This window comes from Coffea arabica, chromosome 6c, assembly GCF_036785885.1.
Source record: "Coffea arabica cultivar ET-39 chromosome 6c, Coffea Arabica ET-39 HiFi, whole genome shotgun sequence".
In the NCBI taxonomy this organism is placed as follows: Eukaryota; Viridiplantae; Streptophyta; class Magnoliopsida; order Gentianales; family Rubiaceae; genus Coffea; species Coffea arabica.
In genome coordinates, this window is record NC_092320.1 from 6,668,313 (window position 1) to 6,687,366 (window position 19,054).

Genomic DNA, 19,054 nt, shown 5'->3' on the forward strand with positions numbered 1-19,054 from the left:
TTATTTTAATCGAATTAAGGCAAATCAAATTACTGAATAAATGATTTTCTTGAAAGCTCTACCAATTGAAACACAGGGCAGATATTGCTTCATCAGTTGATTAACATCCGATCCATCCACGAGACTTTCAGTGTTGGTAATTTTTTTAGTCGCTGGAAATTGCTTGTTTTAGCTAGGTCAAAATTGGAAACATAATGGACCGTTTGTTTTATGAGTACTGTATGAAATTTCGTTTTTGGAAAGTTTGTTCATTGGGCGATGAATACGTACGTACCCTCCAGCCGGGAAGTAGAATCATCTTTTACGAAGAAGCTTTCACTCCAAGTCCAATGGATTTTAATAAAGCTACGGTACAAGTTGCCCGAATGCCTGCCAGCTCCTACTTGATTCGACATTCAGAGTGACTCTAGATTATTTACTTGTTGGAATCTTCTACGTATTCTCTCTCTCCCTCATTTTTTTCTGCATCTTCTTTTGGGACCAATTCCGACTGCAAGATTCAAGAATCACCCTTTTTCCTGTACTGAGGACAAGAAGATCATGTGTACGCACGAGATAAGAATATGGAGGAGGAAATTACGGAAATTTCGTGGAATTGTTACGCCATTTATTCCATGCATCCCTTATTCCGGGGCTGGAACGGTTGTCAGAGCAACCGTTCCGGAAGGTGTAACACCATTTGCATACGGTGTAACATTATCTGTACAAGGCGTAACAATAAAACAACAGCTAGTAATACTAGAACAACATTTTTGTGGGTTTCACACGGCGTGAAAATCGAGTTACAATGAGTGATCTGAGCCGTACAAATTTTTTTCACCTAATCATGACCGTAAACCTTCGGAACGAGACAACCACTGTTCCAGCCCCTGCTCCCTTATTCTCCTTCAACCTATCCTTCCTCTACTAGGGGTGGCTGAGAACCTTTTCAAGTTTAATCAGTAGACAGCTTTGCTTGAATGAACCAGAACCAGTTGCTCATTTCCAAGAACTTTACTAATTAGGCGCCGAAAATCGCGACCCTATCGATTTGCTTAATTGACAACAGTTGCAGTACTGCAACAGTCGAACCACCTCCGTAGAGATATTTCTCTCCTTATTTCAAACATCATTATTACGCATTGAACGCTGCTAACCACAGACCATAGCTTGGACATGAATAATGATTTTCAAACACTCTTTTGAGTCGCTGTCAATGCTCTATGCACCACCATCTGCAATCCGCAGACTGCAAAAGGAATATTAAGCATCAAACAAAAGCCTCGCACGGCCGACCGCCGGATGGGACTGAATAGTCCGTGATTTTGCCTTTTAGCAATAAGACAAAATTGTACCCCCACCCAAAAAAAAATGTGCATTTTGACAAATTGATGATACATGTATTCTGTCTCTCTCAGCAACCCACTTCACGGGGATGCCTAAATAGTAGAATGTCGATCGGGGAGTGCTCGACCTTGCCTGCAGACTTCAGATTGCAGGCCTATTTTAATTCTCTTGTTTCATTGTTGCCCTGAATCTGCTCGCTAAAACTGCAGCTTGCTGCCGCGCAGGAGCTGTTGGATTACCTTATTTATTTACTTATTTATGGTTCTTGGGGAGGCTAAAACATACTTGGGGTGGTCTACCCCATAATATCATTTCCAATCAGCCCTCTGAGGTCATCTGGTAGCTCTGAGTAGAGGACAGCAGTATCTGTGTCCATGTTAAGGCTTGCTAACCAGTGTCAGCACAGAAATGGTCCGAACCTTATTTCATTGTAAACAACAACAACAACAAACAAAGTGGAAAAAAGTGAAGAACACCAAGAAGATAAGCCAAGCGCCTTTTGACTGTTTAGATATTGGTCTGGGTGGATTAATCAAGGACTGAACTAGTGTCGGAGATTAGAGGATTTTAGATCTCTAACTGGATACTGATAATGACTGTAACCTCGTATACTTCCTCCGGCATCTTTGTCCGCCAAAGAAACAACAAAATTCTAATGTTAGAAACTTACACTCTATTGCTCCCCCGGCTTCTTCCCTGTTTCTTAATTTGGAGTTGGTCAACCCTTCTGGCTCCATTCAACTTGTAAAAGAGCTGATCCTTCCACTCCACCCTCCGGTTTCGCATCAAACGGTGTGAAATTTTCATGCCAATCACAGTTTTTTGACGGCGAAGAAACTGGAACATACACCAAAACAAAGCAACTCAAAAAATTGGTGGCCTTTTTGGTGTAGCCTCCAATTGCCTAACTAATTATAATTCTATTTCATCTTCTTTTACCGACCAAAAAATAAGAAAGAAGTTTAGACATGCAATATTTTTTGACTCTTTTTTTTTTTTTTTTTCGTAAGTAGAAGATATTGAATTGAGTCTTTCTCCTTATGTCCTCCTTTCTATCCTACCCAACCCACCCTCCAACCTTTTTTTTTTTTTTTTTTTTTCTGGAGATGATAAATCTAATCTATCTTACACTAAGGGAAAAAGGGTGAGCCTAAGGAGGTCCAGGGATAAGTCGGAGGGGACTGAACCACCACCGGACCAGACGGGTGCACAGCACACCCGCCTGAATTTTTTGAAAACAAGTCACAGAAATGTGACATTTTTGGTGGGAGGCAAGGGTTCGACCCCACCAAGCAGGTGGTGGCCACTGAACCCCTCCAACCCTTCCCCTACTTTTCTTGAATTTCTTTTTCTCACGCTACATCATTTTTTTTTTTTTTGCTTTTTTTTCGTCTTAGCATTGTCTTCAAGCCCCCGCGGTTCTTTACAATTTATTTAATTTTGGAAGTTCTAATATGCCACTTGCAAATGATTCGAGATTTTCAAACAAATACTCCATTTACTTAAAGAGTTTACTTCAAAAAATACGATTGAAAATCATAACATGTCCGAGTCATTATAAGTATAAATATAAGAATTCATAAAATTAAGCTAAATATGCACCGATAAAAGTACATGTACATAATTCCTTTTTTTTTTTTTTTTGCAAAAAATTGATACTCCATGTGAATGAGAGATAGTGACCGTCCCTGTCGGATCCAAAGTGTCGGCTTCACAAATACTACTACTCTTTAACGAGCAGTAGATTGAAACACGTCGCATTCATATAAAAGATTAATAGATTTATACACGCTTGGACGTTAGTTTGGGCAGTCTCCGTAAAGACTAAAGAGTAGTTTCGTAATCGTCATCAATGACGAAAGCCAGACTAGGCATCTGCGACCCTTTCGCCTCTGTCACGTTGTAAGGACAAGTTATCAAGAAAAATCTTCGAAAAGCAGCACAGAGAAATAAAATGATTAAGCAGAGGGTCGTTTAGGAAGGAACTCTACATTAACATCATCGTAAAACTTTCTTCCCCGCTTCTTTCAACCTGTTTGCGTAATTCTCAACCCTGTCTCTTTGTATAGCTCAATTCCTCCGGCAATGACCAATATTGGGTCGATCATCACTGCTTCGAGATTTCTGCTGAAAGGGTTCGATAATCCACAGCAAAATTTTACAGCAAAATTTTCGTCTGTCTTTACAGCAAAATTTTAAATTCGACTCCCACTTGCTATTGTTATTGGACACCTTTGGAGCGAGTTTTGTCCAATTTGAGGGATTAATCTAAATGATTCTAGGATACTCTCCGGATCGAAAAAAAAAAAAGCGCTTATTTAGGCATTTCCAAGATACAAGAAATAAAGCCGAAAAAGTAAACAATCCTATCCTTAATGACCATGCATGTGGGACGGACAGCTTAGTCAACCAGCAACACTCACGTGGTGTAAATTAATGCTTAATTAATTTGATCTTATTATAAGCGCAAAATTATCCTGTATCTGATAAAACTGTAGAGCCTACTTCTATCCATTCGCAAAAGTCCATGGGATAAGTATGACGTCATAATTTTGTTGTTGGAATATATAATTGACACTACATGTGAAATAGTAGTGACTGCTACCTCGTCGTGTGCTACTGATGCCACTCAACCTTGTACTGCTACTAAATAAAATTGAATGAATATTTTCCTGACTATGATGGATTTGGATCCACCTTTTCCAAAACATGTGGTGGTGGCGGCGGCGGCGGCGGCGTTACTCTTAATTACAGTCTAGTGGTAAGCTAAATTTGGTTTCTCGCACAAGCTAAAGGATTAATAGCTCTGAGATTCAGCTTACAATTAGCATCTTGGTTCTGCAATTTCCTTCCTTTGAAAAATGAAGGTTGGACCCCATAAAATTTTGTACTTTCTGGTTTCAATTCGAATCCCATCTGAATTAGCAAGTAATATTAGTGTTCAGCTTCTTCTTTTTTCTTTTTTCTTTTTTTTTTTTCGTGTAACTTGTACCATTATACGAGCTATTGCTTACAATTCAACTAAACTAACAAAAAATTTGACTTTTCTTCTATAGATTCTCTCCCAAATTTTCATGATACTCATCTAAAATATATGACATGTACATTCATTCACTTGAAAAAGGACATGATGATTTTAAATTTAGCTAATCCTAATGCTTATTAATACTAAAAGTAAACAGGTTGCAAAAATTTGCATGATCAGTGCGAAACAAATGCTTCCTGCTGAAACTGATGAAGTTTCAATTGAAGGAGCGGCAAAGAAAAGCATAATTTTTGGTTTATGGACATTATACCCGTCCAAATCTAGTAGTGGTTCAGGAAGCCACTCTACTTCAGTTCAGACTTGGTTCTCATCGTTCCACCAAAGAATGGAGATATGAGCACGTAACCTCATACACGAACCGGGGCTAACTCCGGGCGAACCGGGCTTCAGCTGAACGGCCAAATGGTCAGCCATTTTGCCACCGGATGGGTCGCCAATTATATAAACCCGGTCAAAGTCAACCTCCTGATCATGCAACCGCGCATCATGACCAGGAGGACTCTCTGAGATTGGCTGAACCCACGGTTCACCATCGCGGGTCGTGATCGCGTCGCGGTTTTGATTGTTCCACATTCGTTGCGGCATATTGGGTGATACGTGTATTATAACACATGAAAGTTTCTAAAAATTTTGAAACAATTATTGAAATTAGAAAATACTAAAAAATGAGCCATATATATAGGCAGGAGATCCAAAAGAGTGGAAGTAGGAAGAGGAAGGGGCGGGGGCGGGGTGAACCTGCCAATTTGTACGCCAAGGACAATTTACAGCGGATAATCCCCCTGTCGAGTGCCGACTCAGCCTACTTAAGTACTAACCATGGTTCAAAGTCGCGGTTGCAGTTGAGATCGCGGCCTGAACCATTCCATATCGATCTCGATATATCGGTCACGGTCTCGGTGAGACGCGAATTTTTGAAATATTTAATACTCTAAAAATTATTAAAAAAATGATAAACAAAAATAATTAAAAATTTAGTAAAAATAATAAAAATTCGAGTTGACTCGGGATGACTCGGAGTGATTCGGTGTGACTCGGCCGTTTCAACCCTTCACGATGACGTCTTAGCGAGTTGAATATTTGGGTATCGTTTCATTGCAGTATCGTATCGGCGAAGGCCGAAACCGAGACGACTCGGCGAGTCTTCTTGGTCTCGGCCGAGTCTTCGAACCATGGTACTAACACTAAAAATCACTACCATTCCATCAATTATTTTTCTTTCCTTCATTCTTGTTTTTTCACTTTCGAATGACTACTGGTATTGCCTCGCTTCTGCAAATGTCTCTGCAAACGTGACATTATCAAACTAAACTGGCAGCAGCAGGAGTTTATGTGGTATCGAAAATTACATGAACTTGGTCACTGCTCACAACTTCTGAGCAGGTAATGTTGTTCATACACCAATGTTCTATCGGAATTTCAGCAAACCTTATCCATATTCACAACTTCTGCAAATCTCTCTCCATATCGGACAAGCAGTTAAAACACCTGTGCCCACCCCCCCCCCCCAACCAAAAAAAAAAAAAAAAAAAAAAGGGGGGGGGGAGGGGTGCAAGTTAAACCGGCTAAGTATTAAAAGAGTAGGAACACATGACCGGGTTTGAGACGTGAGAATCAGAGAGTTTTGGAAACTATTGCATGGGTCTACAGCAGGGCAGCGATACTTCTATTCCAATTTTTCCAATGGCTAAAATATAACTCTACACGAGCTAAGCTCAATTCGAACGATTTCGAAACATACTCAGGTTGCAGTGGACAAATCATGATCACAATTGGTTCGAAAAAGTTTTTGCCCCTTGCTAGGAATGCGTAGATAGCTTGGTCTTAGGACAAGAGTCAAATAAGTGTTTATGTGCTTAGACTAATGCAGCTAATACATTGAGTACCAGAAATTAATACACATCCAATAGAAAAAGCCCAAAATAAAGTAAAGGAGATTGAAATAGAAAAAGCATGCATCATCACGGGAGTAGTCACACTAACTGGGGATTTTTTATTGGGATTGACCCAGCTTCCGCTCGACCATTTACCGCGTTACAAGTTTATACCCGGCTGACATGTCTTGTCCTTCTGGTTTGAATTTTACAAATCTCCATCATTTGATGGTCAGCTTCAAATTTTCTAGTCAGCGCCCGAATCCACGGTTTTGGAGGATACATACAAATGGAGTATAAGAAAGGGAGTTCGCCGACTACAAATCACGATATTCCTAAATGATAAAATGACACAAATATAATAATCTTTAAAATTAAGAAGATGAATCATTCTTTAGTTTGTTTTTATAAATTCAATGCTTAGTACAAGATTTTTCACAAGAAAAACAATAGACATAAAAATGACAATCTTTCGTATCAAGGAGGTGGTAATCCTTTAGTTTATTTCTGTCGTTTCAATCACATGTTGCTGAATGCTTATAAAATTTTTCGTTAGAAAGGGGACAAGATCACCTCCTAAACCTTTTATTAGAGAAAGCTTTCATGCATTGCCACTAATAGAGCATAAGTAATGAAATGGTCTTGTACTTAATTGCGATGGGATGGGATACGTAGGAAATCGTCTTCAAATTATGTTTCAATCCAGCTGCATTTCCTTCATGATGGATGGCGTACTAGGTATCCCTAATACTACTAATACTCAATCCAGCTGCATTTCTTCTGAATTTGTATCATTCAGTCTCGTAGGTCAATTGTACAACTGTCCAATGCGCATTAGTAAAACGCAGAGTCGTACATTTTTCTTTTGATGTAAACTATTCTTAATGCACGTTAGTCTCAATCTAAACTATTCTTTTGATCGAGAAAAATGTACGACTATGCATTTTACTATTTTGCATTGATTCAATTGCAAACTATATTTTGGGAAAATTGGATTGAATGATAAAATGGGAGAAATTGTAAGTAGAGGGCTTTAAACTTATATAAAAGAAAAACCCAAAAAAAAAAAAAATCTATTCTTTACTCGTTTCACCCTGTCTTCGAACCATGCTTGTATCTTGTTTTATTTAATTTTTCACCCTGGTTACTGACAGACAGTTTCCTATTCCTTTCTCTTTTGCTTTAATGCCAAGTATTAGTAATCATACAATGAGAGAGCTTTCTTAGCAACACTACCAACAACACAGATCGGGAAGAAATGATGTTCCCACGGTCATCTACCAAACCATCATATGTCATGTCAGTTGTTGTGGGGAGAGAGCTCCTTCAAAAACACACATGAGGAGGAATGAGTTTCCCAGGGTTCATGATGTTGTTCGGATCTAAAGCACCTTTAATCTTTTTCATTGTCCTCAGAGCCTCCATTCCAAGTTCTTCTTCAAGATACTGTAACCAAACGATTGAACAATCAATTTAAAATCATATTAAAACTGTCATGTCACTGCAAATCACCCTATCGATGCATATCCAAAAATAGAGTAAATCAAGTCCAGCAATCTTGTTAGATTATTAACCTCGATGCATTTTAATGCCCATCGCAATACCGAACCTTTGTCAGCACATCATAAAGGTTATCATCCTAAACTTTCCTGGTTTGTCATGCGTACACTCAAACAATCAACAATATTATATTTCACATACCTTCACTTTCCCCGTCCCAACACCGTGTTCTCCGGTACATGTTCCTGCCCATCACAAGATCAAGACACATCAAGCTATATTAGGGTCCTTAGAAATCATTCCACCATTATTTCTCAACTGCAGCACACTACAGTGCTTAGAGGAACTCCGGTCAAGGCATTACATCAGCGGTACAAGCAGCACATTAAGAACTTCAAAAAAAAAAAAAGGGCAACAAACTAATATGCCTACACTTCAATTGAAAACAAAAACAACTAAAGCATTCAGGTGATTCTCAAAGATTTCACGACGGATGACGGTAATGACGCAAACAGTTACCACCACGCTAGAAACTCCAAACAGTCATCTTATTGTAGTTGAACAAAACATATAAAGGCAGGCCCGCACAAAATTTTCCCACAACAAGGGATCCTGAAAAGTTCAACTCATCCAAGCAAAGCAATGGAAAATTATGCATATACTCGAAAGGAACATTAACTTTCATGGTATAGAAGATCTATGTATGTATGAAAGGTGTGGATAAGCAGATTGAAACACAAGTTGTCTAGAGCATCACGTATGTACCAACATCTCCCATGTGTGACATGAGTGCCAAAAGAAAGAAATGTCTAGATTACCTGGCTCTACGGTAGTTAAAACACACTTGTATGACAGATGAATAGCACGTGCCAAGAATATGAAAGAAGAACTCTACCATCATCAGGTATGTCAAAAGGGAGAAAATTTCATTGAAGTTGGATATATTTCATACCATCCATGGATAAAGCAGCATGGACTATAAAATGGTTTAACCTCTCTGCTTCCGTTCTCTGTTCCTCTTGCTTGGGGTCAAATAGGACCAATGTGTGGAAGTTCCCATCACCAGCATGAGCAATAACTGTGCTGTTAAGAAGATCAATCAAGGCTAGCATTCAGAGCCTGGAAACCAAAATACAATAATTTGCCTCAAGTTTGAATTGTTTAGATGAATTATACCACACAAGTGGTGAAGCATCAATCTCTTGTTTGGAAACAGATATTAATGCAGCAAGACGTGATAGAGGGACACAAACATCCTGCAAGGAACAAGAAGTGATAAGAATTTTCTAGTAGATTAAAAACTGCAAAAGCTATTGTCTCTAACAAGATGCAATTGCAGTCGGGTTCTCGAACCTACGAACAAGGAAATGCAGCCTATATAAATGATGATATTCATCATGCACTAAAAGTGATCGAGGGGCATGATTAAGACGTACATGATCAAAGGGCACGATGACACTTCGAAAGTTGCAAGGGAGGAAAAGATTGTAGGAGAGAATCTCTTTATTAACTAATTCATAGAAATCACGAAACAGCACAAAGCTATAGATGAAATATGGCAAGCCATATGATACACTTGACATATACACAAAATGTAAACTCACTGTTATCATTGCTTCATAATTAGGCTCCATTGCGAAGCATGCCCAGAGCGCCTCCTTTCTTATCTACATGGAAGAACATATAAATTTAGCAACAGCTGCTTAACTTCTTAATTGCAAAGTTACTATTTTAAACTTCTGAAATCAGCTTCTGCAACAAAGTCAACCATTCTTCAGCAAGCACTCTTCCATGCAAAGGGGCGAGTTCTGACAGTTACAAGCAATTTGATACTGAAAATAGCTCTTAAATTGCTCTCTTCAGCACCTCCAAAATCCACCATCCTCCAACTTTAAGACTTGTCCAACAAAATTTAATGAGGGATTCTAGAACATCCCTCATAAATTATTTAATTCTTCTTGCATAGATGCCATGAGATAAAAAATGAAGCACTAAAGATCTAACAATAGTCTAGAAACTGAATACAAATTATAGTAATCTCCTCTCAAAAGGTTCCTTCCATACCTTTGCCAACCACTCCCCAATTCGAGCAATAGATGGATTTTTTTTTTGGTAACATCCCACCCCTTCGTAATGCTTCTAGTACAGTGCTCCATAAGTTCAAAGAAATTCATTACATTCACAAGGATCCAATACAGTCATCCTACTTGCATCAACTATTTTCTCTCCCAAGACACAGGTAGAGGTCACAGAAGTTAATTTTCAGTACCCAAAAATAAAAAAACAGACGAATATTAACCAGTATGGTTGTGTTTCTCAATGTAAACATTTTTTTGCATGTTTATGTGTGTGCGTGTCTCTGTGTGTGTGTGTGTGTGTGAGAGAGAGAGAGAGAGAGAGAGAGAGAGAGAGAGAGAGAGAGTGAGTGAGTGAGTTAGTCAAACAAACTGCTTAGGAGACTGAATCCACTCTTATTCTGTAACTAGAGCCAAGAAGCTGCAGATGATGATATATTAGTAATCTGGCACCTTGTCCTATCTCATCGTCAAAGTTATATAGGAGGATACAAATTGAGAGTTAATTATCCTAAAGAGAAATAATTTCATACAAAACATGTTGAAACCCAACTCAGAAAACATTCAAGGAAAAGGAACATAGAAAAGGAATTCAAGATCAAAATATTTTCAACTACATACCTTCCAAAGTTCCTTTTTCGCTTCAGGGTCTCCAGCAAAAACAAAATCTGAGCCGTTGTGCTCAGAAGCTATCTTCTGGACTATCAGTGTTTGCTCAAGTGAATATGCTTCTGATTGAAGCCAAATAATGAACAATAATTAGCAACCAAGACAGTTGAAAAGATAAACTTGAGTTAAAAAAGGGCAATGGATATATGTGTGGCATCTAACAAGTATTCTTAAACCAACATCCTCTCATACTAAAGGCCTTAGATGATGCAAGCAATTAGTCTCACAGACCAATTAAATTTCATCCCTCACCAAACATGCCATAGGGCAACCTATCCTTCCGCTTAGTCACAAGTTTATCACTAGTACCCAAAATACTAGTGTGAGAAATAGCACTTAATCCACACACAACAGCTCAAGTAAATCATGTGGATTGAGCAATAAGTAACACGCATGACAAAACCATTAGCAACTATTAGCAGAACCACATTTCACCTGTGCCAACAAATTCAAACATCAAAGTTGGAACTTCTGGTAAAGTTTTCCCATTAGCAAGGTTGATGGCTTTCACTTGAACTTCATCCAAGAGCTCCACCCGTGAAACCTGTTCATCATTATGGAAAGCACAACAAGTGAGAAAAAGGAATAAAGAAGCATTTAGCTGTCATTTTTTTTAAAAAAAATCTAACTGGATCTCCACATTAATCAAATCAAGCATTGCAAATATCAGATAATGAATGGTAACCTAATGGACAGCAATGTGAATATTTATAATACCACCTTTTGTATGATAGCCGTCCAAAACACAAATCCCATACTCAAATCTCACTTTCATATAACACAACATTACTCTTATAGACCTTTTGATCTCAAAACTTGTCCAAGCCTATCTATGCATCGTAATTGTATATGCATCTCGAAGTAGGTTTATAGCCTTGCATCATTAGGAATACTTTTCCACCATTGCTTACAATTGATATTTAAGACTATATTAAGCCTCTAGATTTCCATCAAATTGTATATTTCTGGTGTGAAGTACACATTCGTCACTGGCAAAGATAGTAGTCTTCTGACTAGCTCTAATCACTCTTAGTACTGTTCAGATGATTGAGCCTCAGAGCTTCTGGAAACTAGTGTAGAGGATAACCCTGACGAACAGTCGTGAACAAGATTTTCATAATGGTGTAGACACATAAAATACTTCATATGGGAAAGTCATGTACATCACACAATTGGCACTAAATTACGTTAAATTCGTATACATATAGATAAGTAGGTATATATTCCACAGATGACTAGAACAAAATTTAGAGTGACATCATAAGTAATTTGTGAGTCATCATAATAGAGTACCATATAATATTAATAATAAAAAAACCACAAACAAAAAATACATGCGCTGAAGTTGTTGGATTGAAAACTATATCAAAAACTACAAGCTCATAATGAAGGATGCTGTAGCTAAGACTGATTTCACACTAACAAATAGGAAAAGGTTAAGATACAAACCACAGTGCAAATCTCAAAAAGTAAAAGACAAAAACTCAAAAAGAGATTAGAGGACCAGCTTCTCAACCTGTATACCAGACAACATAGTGGCAATAGCAACATCAGCTGCATCTTTAATCGTTGGGAAGTTACACATTGCAACCTGTGTATTGATCATCATTTACAAGAAAAAAGCAAGATAAAGTGAAAATGTTTGAACAATAAAGCAACCCTATCACTTTGTAGGAATATTGTCTGATAAGATATCAGCAATTTGACTTGAGAAAAGTTTAATCTTTTGAAAAATAGTAGCACCAAGACATTACAATCTGATGTCATCTGAATGAGGGATCCAATGCAACTGCAGTTATATCAAATCAATTTGTAAATCATACGGAGAATAGACTGCTATAAATCTAGATGTCCAAAAAGGAGTTAGTTTGGATACGGGATTAGGCCCAATGGACTAAAGGAGTATTATGGTATTCTTTATTTTGCAGTACCATGCAATAATATCTAAAATCCTTCGTACTAAGAATGATCAGGGTAGATCATAATACTCTATTTGGTTCTTTGCGACTTGAAACCTCAGTCCCACCATTCATTTGAAATACTATAATCTCCTTGTCACTTAAACTAACAATGTTGTGTTTGTAATCCACCTCATCGGGCATTGGAGTGTATGGGCTGACTACTTGTGGGGGAATTTGAAACTACCTTGCTGATATGTTTCATGTTTCTTCAGGTATACAGATCCTGGTTTTCACATTAATCAATTTATTTCAGACAACCAAAATGTCCGTTTTGATAATGGCATAAAACTTTATTTTCTTTTGACACCATGACAATCAGGTGCTCAGTACTTCACGTGCCTGCTGACATACAGGAAAATTTGCAATGGAAGTGAGATATTCTAATGTGTTTAGGTTGAATTGCCTTGGAAAGTTTGTAATATAGCTCAAGGGTATGCCACCTTATCTAACAAATTACAGGTATCTATGAAATGTAGGTGGGGTAAAGTATAACCCTCAAGTGAGATTAAAAGTTCAGGAAAAAAGAGAAAAGAAAAACTGCTCCTGTTATTAAAGCACTGGCCACAGCCAAAAGATGAGACAGCCGCAAAATGTGTACGTCAAAACCTAGTGCCAGCACTGTGATTGCTTCAAATATCTATCGGACAACAGACCTCACAAAGACCATCTCAAGCTTAATCTAAATTACTTCATTGCATATGTTATTCTATATCTTCCTTATAAACAAAAAAGGCATTTCCGCTCCTTATCCGAAAAAATTAGATCACAGGGGCGATGTCTATAAGTTTTGCTATTTCTCTATATTTTTTAGCCTGATGTAGCTATATGATAAAATGCATAACAATCTGCATGAGCTGACAAGTAGCTGTATTAATTTTTAGTAAATTTAACTATGCAATAAGACAAGTTATACCATTATATATTGGATCAAAACTAATTCCCTAAAATTGCGCTGAAAGAAAAGTGAAAATACCACTGAAGACTGAGGGATTTTCTGGAGACGTAAAGTAACTTCTGTTATAACGCCCAAGGTACCTTCACTCCCAATTAACAAGCGGGTAAGATCGTACCTGGGTAGACATTTGAAAGTTAACTAGCGTAGTTAACCAAATAGTAATAAAGATTCGTATTATTCCTTTTTTGACCGCTCTGACCAATTAAAGATGATGCTAATAAACAATCAAAAATTGCAATTCCAGCTGCAAATGCTTTCACGTTTTAAATGTCAAACTGATGCTACCAAAACTGAACCACATTTCAATCACAAACTAATGCTTCCAAAACCACATCACAAACTTCACAAATTTAAGTAGAAACAAGACCCACCCTGCAGCACTTTTCCTGGCACGAGATGCTGTCTTGACGATCTCTCCATTAGCTAGAACAACCTGAAAGAAAAGAAAATTTTAGAGTGTGATTTTTGCAGAAGATAATAGATCCTGACAAGGACATAGCAAACCTTAAGGCTTATGACATTATCGCGCATAGTCCCATACCTACATGCTTCAAATGAAACTGTTAAGTAAAATCCAATTGGTATTATAAAATTTTAAACCCTGCATAGCTGTTCTTAACATGACCCAATCAAGTAGTAAATACTTATCCTTTCTTTTTGAAATTGCAAAATTAAAATAATCAGATAGATAAAGCAACAAAATGTTTTGCAAAGGCTTTTTTTTTGTTTCCAGTTTCTGGTAACACGTCCCTTCATTAAAACTCATCAATGACACATAGTAAATGACGAGCACATGCTCCACTTAAAATGACATCTAGTAAATGATGAGCACACACTCCACTTAAAGCTACATCTTCGAATGCCAAGTGCCAATGCATCAGTCAGATGATATTACTCAACTCCATTACTCAACTTCATCAGTCAGATGAACATTATACCACGTAGCATCGTGATGACTTAGTTTAAGTCCATTTAGCTGGATTAGATCTCCCGTAGTTTTTAGTTTAAGTCCATTTAGCTAGATAAGATCTCCATGGTAATTCGCACTTGATGGGTTAACAAGTTTTCACGACCCATTAGCACATTTAAAAAAAAAAAGAGTATAAAGTTTAAGAGATAAAGACTACATTCAAAGAGTACACCACCATACTAATCAAACATAGAGGCAAAGAAATGCAAATAAAACTTGAACTGAGGGAACTCAAAGTTACATCTACATAAATATAATAAGCATTCAGGAAACTCTTTCACATATATAACAGGATGATATTTGACCACTATTGCCAGCACAAACCAAACAAACTCCATCTTAGGGTAACCAGTTAGCTAAAGCATTCTGCTAATAATAGATGGACAGAAGAGAGGAAAGATACTCCTAACATGCATCAAGTGTCCCACTTCAAGAGGACCAGACAACCCTATAAGGCCATCAATTACAAGTTTTAGTTTTTGCAACAAAAGCTAATGATATGAGCACGCCAATATGATACAGCTTGTACTTAGTTTCCTTTATTTGTCAGTTTGACAATCCATCAACTGAAAACCAGTTCATTACCTTAGACTTATCCTGCACAAAGAATGTGATGGTAGCAAAAAGCTTAGTAGAAAAACACATCACCCAAAAGCAAAAATGTCCTATTTTACCAAATCCTGGTTAATAAGAAGGATTGTTACAATTAGCTTCATTTCTGCCAGATAAAACCTAGTAGGATCAATGACACATTTGGATCTATAGCATAAAATGTTGCAATACACATAGAAAGGTAATGAAAGAACAACCTCACAGCTAAAGATCCAGAGCAACGAGTAGCACACATCCCGCCAATGGTAGCTCCAGGCCCTGCCGATTGAAATAGGAAAAGAAGATAAAATCCAAATGAATCTGATAAGGAACAACAGAAGCTAGAACAAGGAAACGGACAGACAGACAGAAAAGATGAAAATAACAAATCTAAGCAATAGAACAGTTTACTGCTACCAAATTGTGAACCTTATAATAGTCATCATCTATCTTCAGCTAAACGTGGTTAGCTAAGAATTTTTTTTCCGAAGACAAAAGTTCTTACTGACAAGCATTATTATCATCTGTAAAGCCTATGAGAAATAATTGATTACAAGCAACAAATGCAATGGAAAACGGCTAGAGTACTGAACGTCATGTAGGATGGCTTTACAGGATGTAGGCAGGTCAGTTCGTAGGATTTTTTTCCCCGTTGGCTGCAGTCAGAGTTGATCACCTCAATTTTGCATTCCTTCTGTTTAACACTGCGAATTGAGCTCACAGCTCTTAAATCTCACTATTGTGATGAGGACAATTTCATAAGAAGCACGAGATAATATTGCTCTGTGGATAGACATTCAACTACTAGAATGCTTTTGTCATTCACAACACAACCATAGTAGAAAATTTCAATTTTTCAAAATTGAAAATGATTCATGTTGCTTTCTAAAGCTTGTTTTAAGAACTACACCATCTAATTTTCAATGCAATGCCTAATACTTCTATCTGTCCAAATAATAAAATTAGTAAATATTTGGAGCTTATGTTCCAAGACTGCTATGCAGATCACAGCCTAAGAACTAAAGAGAAAATGAATTAGAAACAGAAACAATTTCCTGAGTATCAAATGAAAGGTATATCATTACCAACCAGGATCAAGAGGAAAGAATAGACCATAAGGCTCCAGGTACTCATTGAGTTCCATCCACCCAATTCCAGGTTCAACAACAACGTCCATGTCCTCAATATTTAAGGCTTTAACATGCTTCATAAACATATGATGGTTCAAAATTAGAAACAAAAATAAATGTGACCTAAAATTCAATTACCATTGAGTAACTTAAACAAAATGCAATTCTGCACGTTGCACAACTTTTGAAAGTGAATACATATTATGGGAAAAATGAAGTGCACAACAGGAGAACATCAAACCAAAGGAAGGAGAATGACAACTTGACCATCAACCAACACAGAGAAGAGTATTTTGGTTATGGTAAAGCCAAAGACTCAAAGGCAAGAGTCAGCTCCAAGCAGAGGCTTAAAAGAGAGAAGCGCATTTGCCAACTAGTCATCCATTTTGTCACAAAAACTAATTATCAAAATCCGTGCAATAAGAACTTTTACTAGGCATATACATGCATATGATTTATGCCCATCAAGTTAACAATCACTGCCATTATTAACTGAAAAAAGAAAGAAAAACAATTAGTACCCAAACAGGATCATCCTGGTGTAGGATTCATATTCCGTTCTATCAGGGTAAGGAATCTTCTCAAGCAACCCACTACTAGTCAGAGACCACAGGAAGAAAATCTTTCAAATCCTGTCCCCCCCCCCCCTTCCACCTTCATTTTTGCAAGGTTGAATATGTACAGAAAGTTGGCATAAATTAATGCACCAAGTATGCAACTCGTACATTCATCTGAGTCATGTCGATGCAAACACCCCCATTAGGAGACAAGGTGTGACCTTCAATTGATGTTGCTCCACCATAGGGCACAATGGGAACCTACTTTTCACCACGACAAAGAATACAGTCAAATAAAAGGTTAACTACCTTGAGATGGTCAAAACATCTAAGGTATGACGACATGCAAAAACAAAGTTATCTTAGGCCTTATACTTCCTTAGAAATAAAAGTGTTGTAAGGAAAAAAAAATGAGAGAATTATAGAAACCATATAATCTCATAGAAAGAGACCTTATGATCGTTACAAGATTTGACTATCTTAGAAACTTCTTCTGACGACCTGCAAATGATACAAGATTATAATGCAAATAGAAGACTAAAAACTCAGATTGTAAGCCAAGTTAGAAGTCATTGACCTTGGATACACTACCACATCAGGGACATTTACTGCTTTGTGAAAACTATGCTGCGGCGTCCCATGAAAGTATCTCTCCTCATAATCCATGGTTATATTATCCTGTATCATGAGCTGTATTATAACTGCTCACCTAATTCCAGCAAACTACCAATCTGAGCAACACAGCCTCCTTCAACTATAACCACAGGTTATCTATACTTCCATTTCATTTTCTGAAAGCCCATGGATTTAGCTTTTAGTCCAGAAAATACCTGACAGATAGCCTTCAATTCATCAATAAGCTCTTGTGGGACTTTCTGGTACGAACCTTTGACCTCATAACCCGTGCTGTCCTTATCCCCAATCCTGACTCAAAGGAATAAGAAATAAAAGAAGCAATCACACTCAAGAAACCAAATGTGAAGCCACAGCACTCACTATGGAAACTGACAAAGATTCCAACTTAGGAGATTCTCGGTATGAAAATACTGAAAAGGATGAAGGAAATGAGTATCAAGTAAAAAGACCTATGATCAATATTTGAGGCATCGCAGAGAGATGGTTTGTTCTGCGATTGGATAAAAACAGCTCCAGCAGAGGCTGCCAAGGCCATGGGAAGTAGAGAATAAGCCCAACTTGACAGGATTCTTGATACATTTCTTTGATGATCTGAGCTGGCAGCCTCGGTAGGGGTGGACAGCAGCAGGGCCCTGCTGTGCTTCCTGAAGATGGAATTCCGACGGCTGCAACTACTGTAAAAGGATGGTACGGAAGAAGAACGAAGGCGAGCCAACCATGACAAAAACACCATGCTTCAAGGTTCAAGCCCGACTTGGATTGTACCAAACCGTGGGGAATGGGGTTGACTCTAGAAGAAACACAGGATAGGAAAGATTGGGAACCTCGTCCGTTTCAAAATGGACTTGGACTTTTAGACTGCAGAGTGTGGTAGAGAAAGCTGAATAGGATTCCAAGTGTTTACGTGATCAATGCCAAAGCAATTAAAATTCTTTAAATTGACATATCTGTTGATTTCAATGTGAATTGAAAATATATAACCAGTCAGCAATATATATATATACATACATATATATATATAACCAGTAGAGGGTGACAGGGTGTCCTCTGTCATAGTGAAGGAAAATTTATGTGTATTTCGTTGCATTTGGGGCCAAGGCGATTGTGGTCCAAAATCTTCCAAAATTTATGTTATACTAGTTTTTTCAACCTCACGCGATGCGTGAGGATGCCCTGGCTATATGTTAATCAAGATCAAATGAAGGTAAGTGGATTAATGTAAATTGGTTATATATTTAATACATGATAGGTGTTAATAAATGTGGAGATTTTGACTTTAGGTAAATTGAATATTGTTGTTACTCGTTTACTCATTTGATTTGTAATTTTCTCTTAGATAGTCAGTCTTTGACTTAAGATCTTTGTGAATTCTTGATACTATAAATAAATGATGCATTCATTTAAAATGTACAAGTACATACAAATATCATAAATATGGTGACGCTGATCAGTTTTAAAATTATGCACACACTATTTGTATCTAATCAAGAATGAAATAAGTTTCAACAAGATCAGCCAGGTGAGAGTGTGAAAACTTCACCTTGTAAAACTGTCAAATCCAGGTCTTCAATTGAAGAAAGAAACACATCCAATATGTTGCTTTCAGATGGCTTTCTCTCAAGATTACATAGGCAAGAGAGCTAAAACTCTGAATGAAAAAAATACCAATAAAAGTATCTAAAACTAAAGGTTAGGTAGTACATTACTTTTCTGAAATTTCTTATCAAGAATTAGTTCAAACATGTTCAAAAAATCTTTTCTTGT

The 19,054-nt window shown here is 37.5% G+C and overlaps 1 protein-coding gene across 3 annotated transcripts; it reads right to left on the reverse strand.

The window, feature by feature from the left end:
• Positions 1-7,306: 7,306 nt before the first annotated feature.
• Positions 7,307-18,165, reverse strand: LOC113692226 (D-lactate dehydrogenase [cytochrome], mitochondrial). 3 transcript variants are annotated; one of them, XM_027210600.2, is made up of 18 exons: positions 17,740-18,165; positions 17,485-17,578; positions 17,232-17,332; positions 17,107-17,155; positions 16,823-16,915; positions 16,057-16,171; positions 15,186-15,246; positions 13,911-13,947; positions 13,778-13,839; positions 13,425-13,521; positions 12,007-12,081; positions 10,926-11,034; positions 10,443-10,552; positions 9,351-9,413; positions 8,923-9,002; positions 8,699-8,829; positions 7,948-7,991; positions 7,307-7,692 (listed from the first exon to the last, which is right to left on the reverse strand). In XM_027210600.2, exons 1-18 carry the CDS (start codon positions 18,021-18,023, stop codon positions 7,573-7,575), a joined length of 1,725 nt encoding a protein of 574 aa, XP_027066401.1. In that variant the 5' UTR covers positions 18,024-18,165; the 3' UTR covers positions 7,307-7,572. The 3 variants fall into 3 exon arrangements, with proteins under 3 accessions (XP_027066401.1, XP_071908565.1, XP_071908566.1); XM_072052464.1 differs by lacking the exon at positions 13,911-13,947 and having other exon boundaries at positions 16,053-16,171; XM_072052465.1 differs by lacking the exons at positions 7,307-7,692; positions 7,948-7,991; positions 8,699-8,829; positions 8,923-9,002 and adding an exon at positions 9,073-9,256.
• Between the last annotated feature and the right edge of the window lie 889 nt (positions 18,166-19,054).

Excerpts from the sequence above, each read along its gene's own strand:
- LOC113692226 (XM_027210600.2), bottom strand. The coding sequence starts at position 18,023 with ATGGTGTTTTTGTCATGGTTGGCTCGCCTTCGTTCTTCTTCCGTACCA. Across the intron at positions 16,916-17,106 it reads AATCTTGTAACGATCATAAG|GTTCCCATTGTGCCCTATGG; the intron begins GTCTCTTTCTAT and ends GGTGAAAAGTAG. Across the intron at positions 7,693-7,947 it reads TTGGGACGGGGAAAGTGAAG|TATCTTGAAGAAGAACTTGG; the intron begins GTATGTGAAATA and ends GTTTGGTTACAG.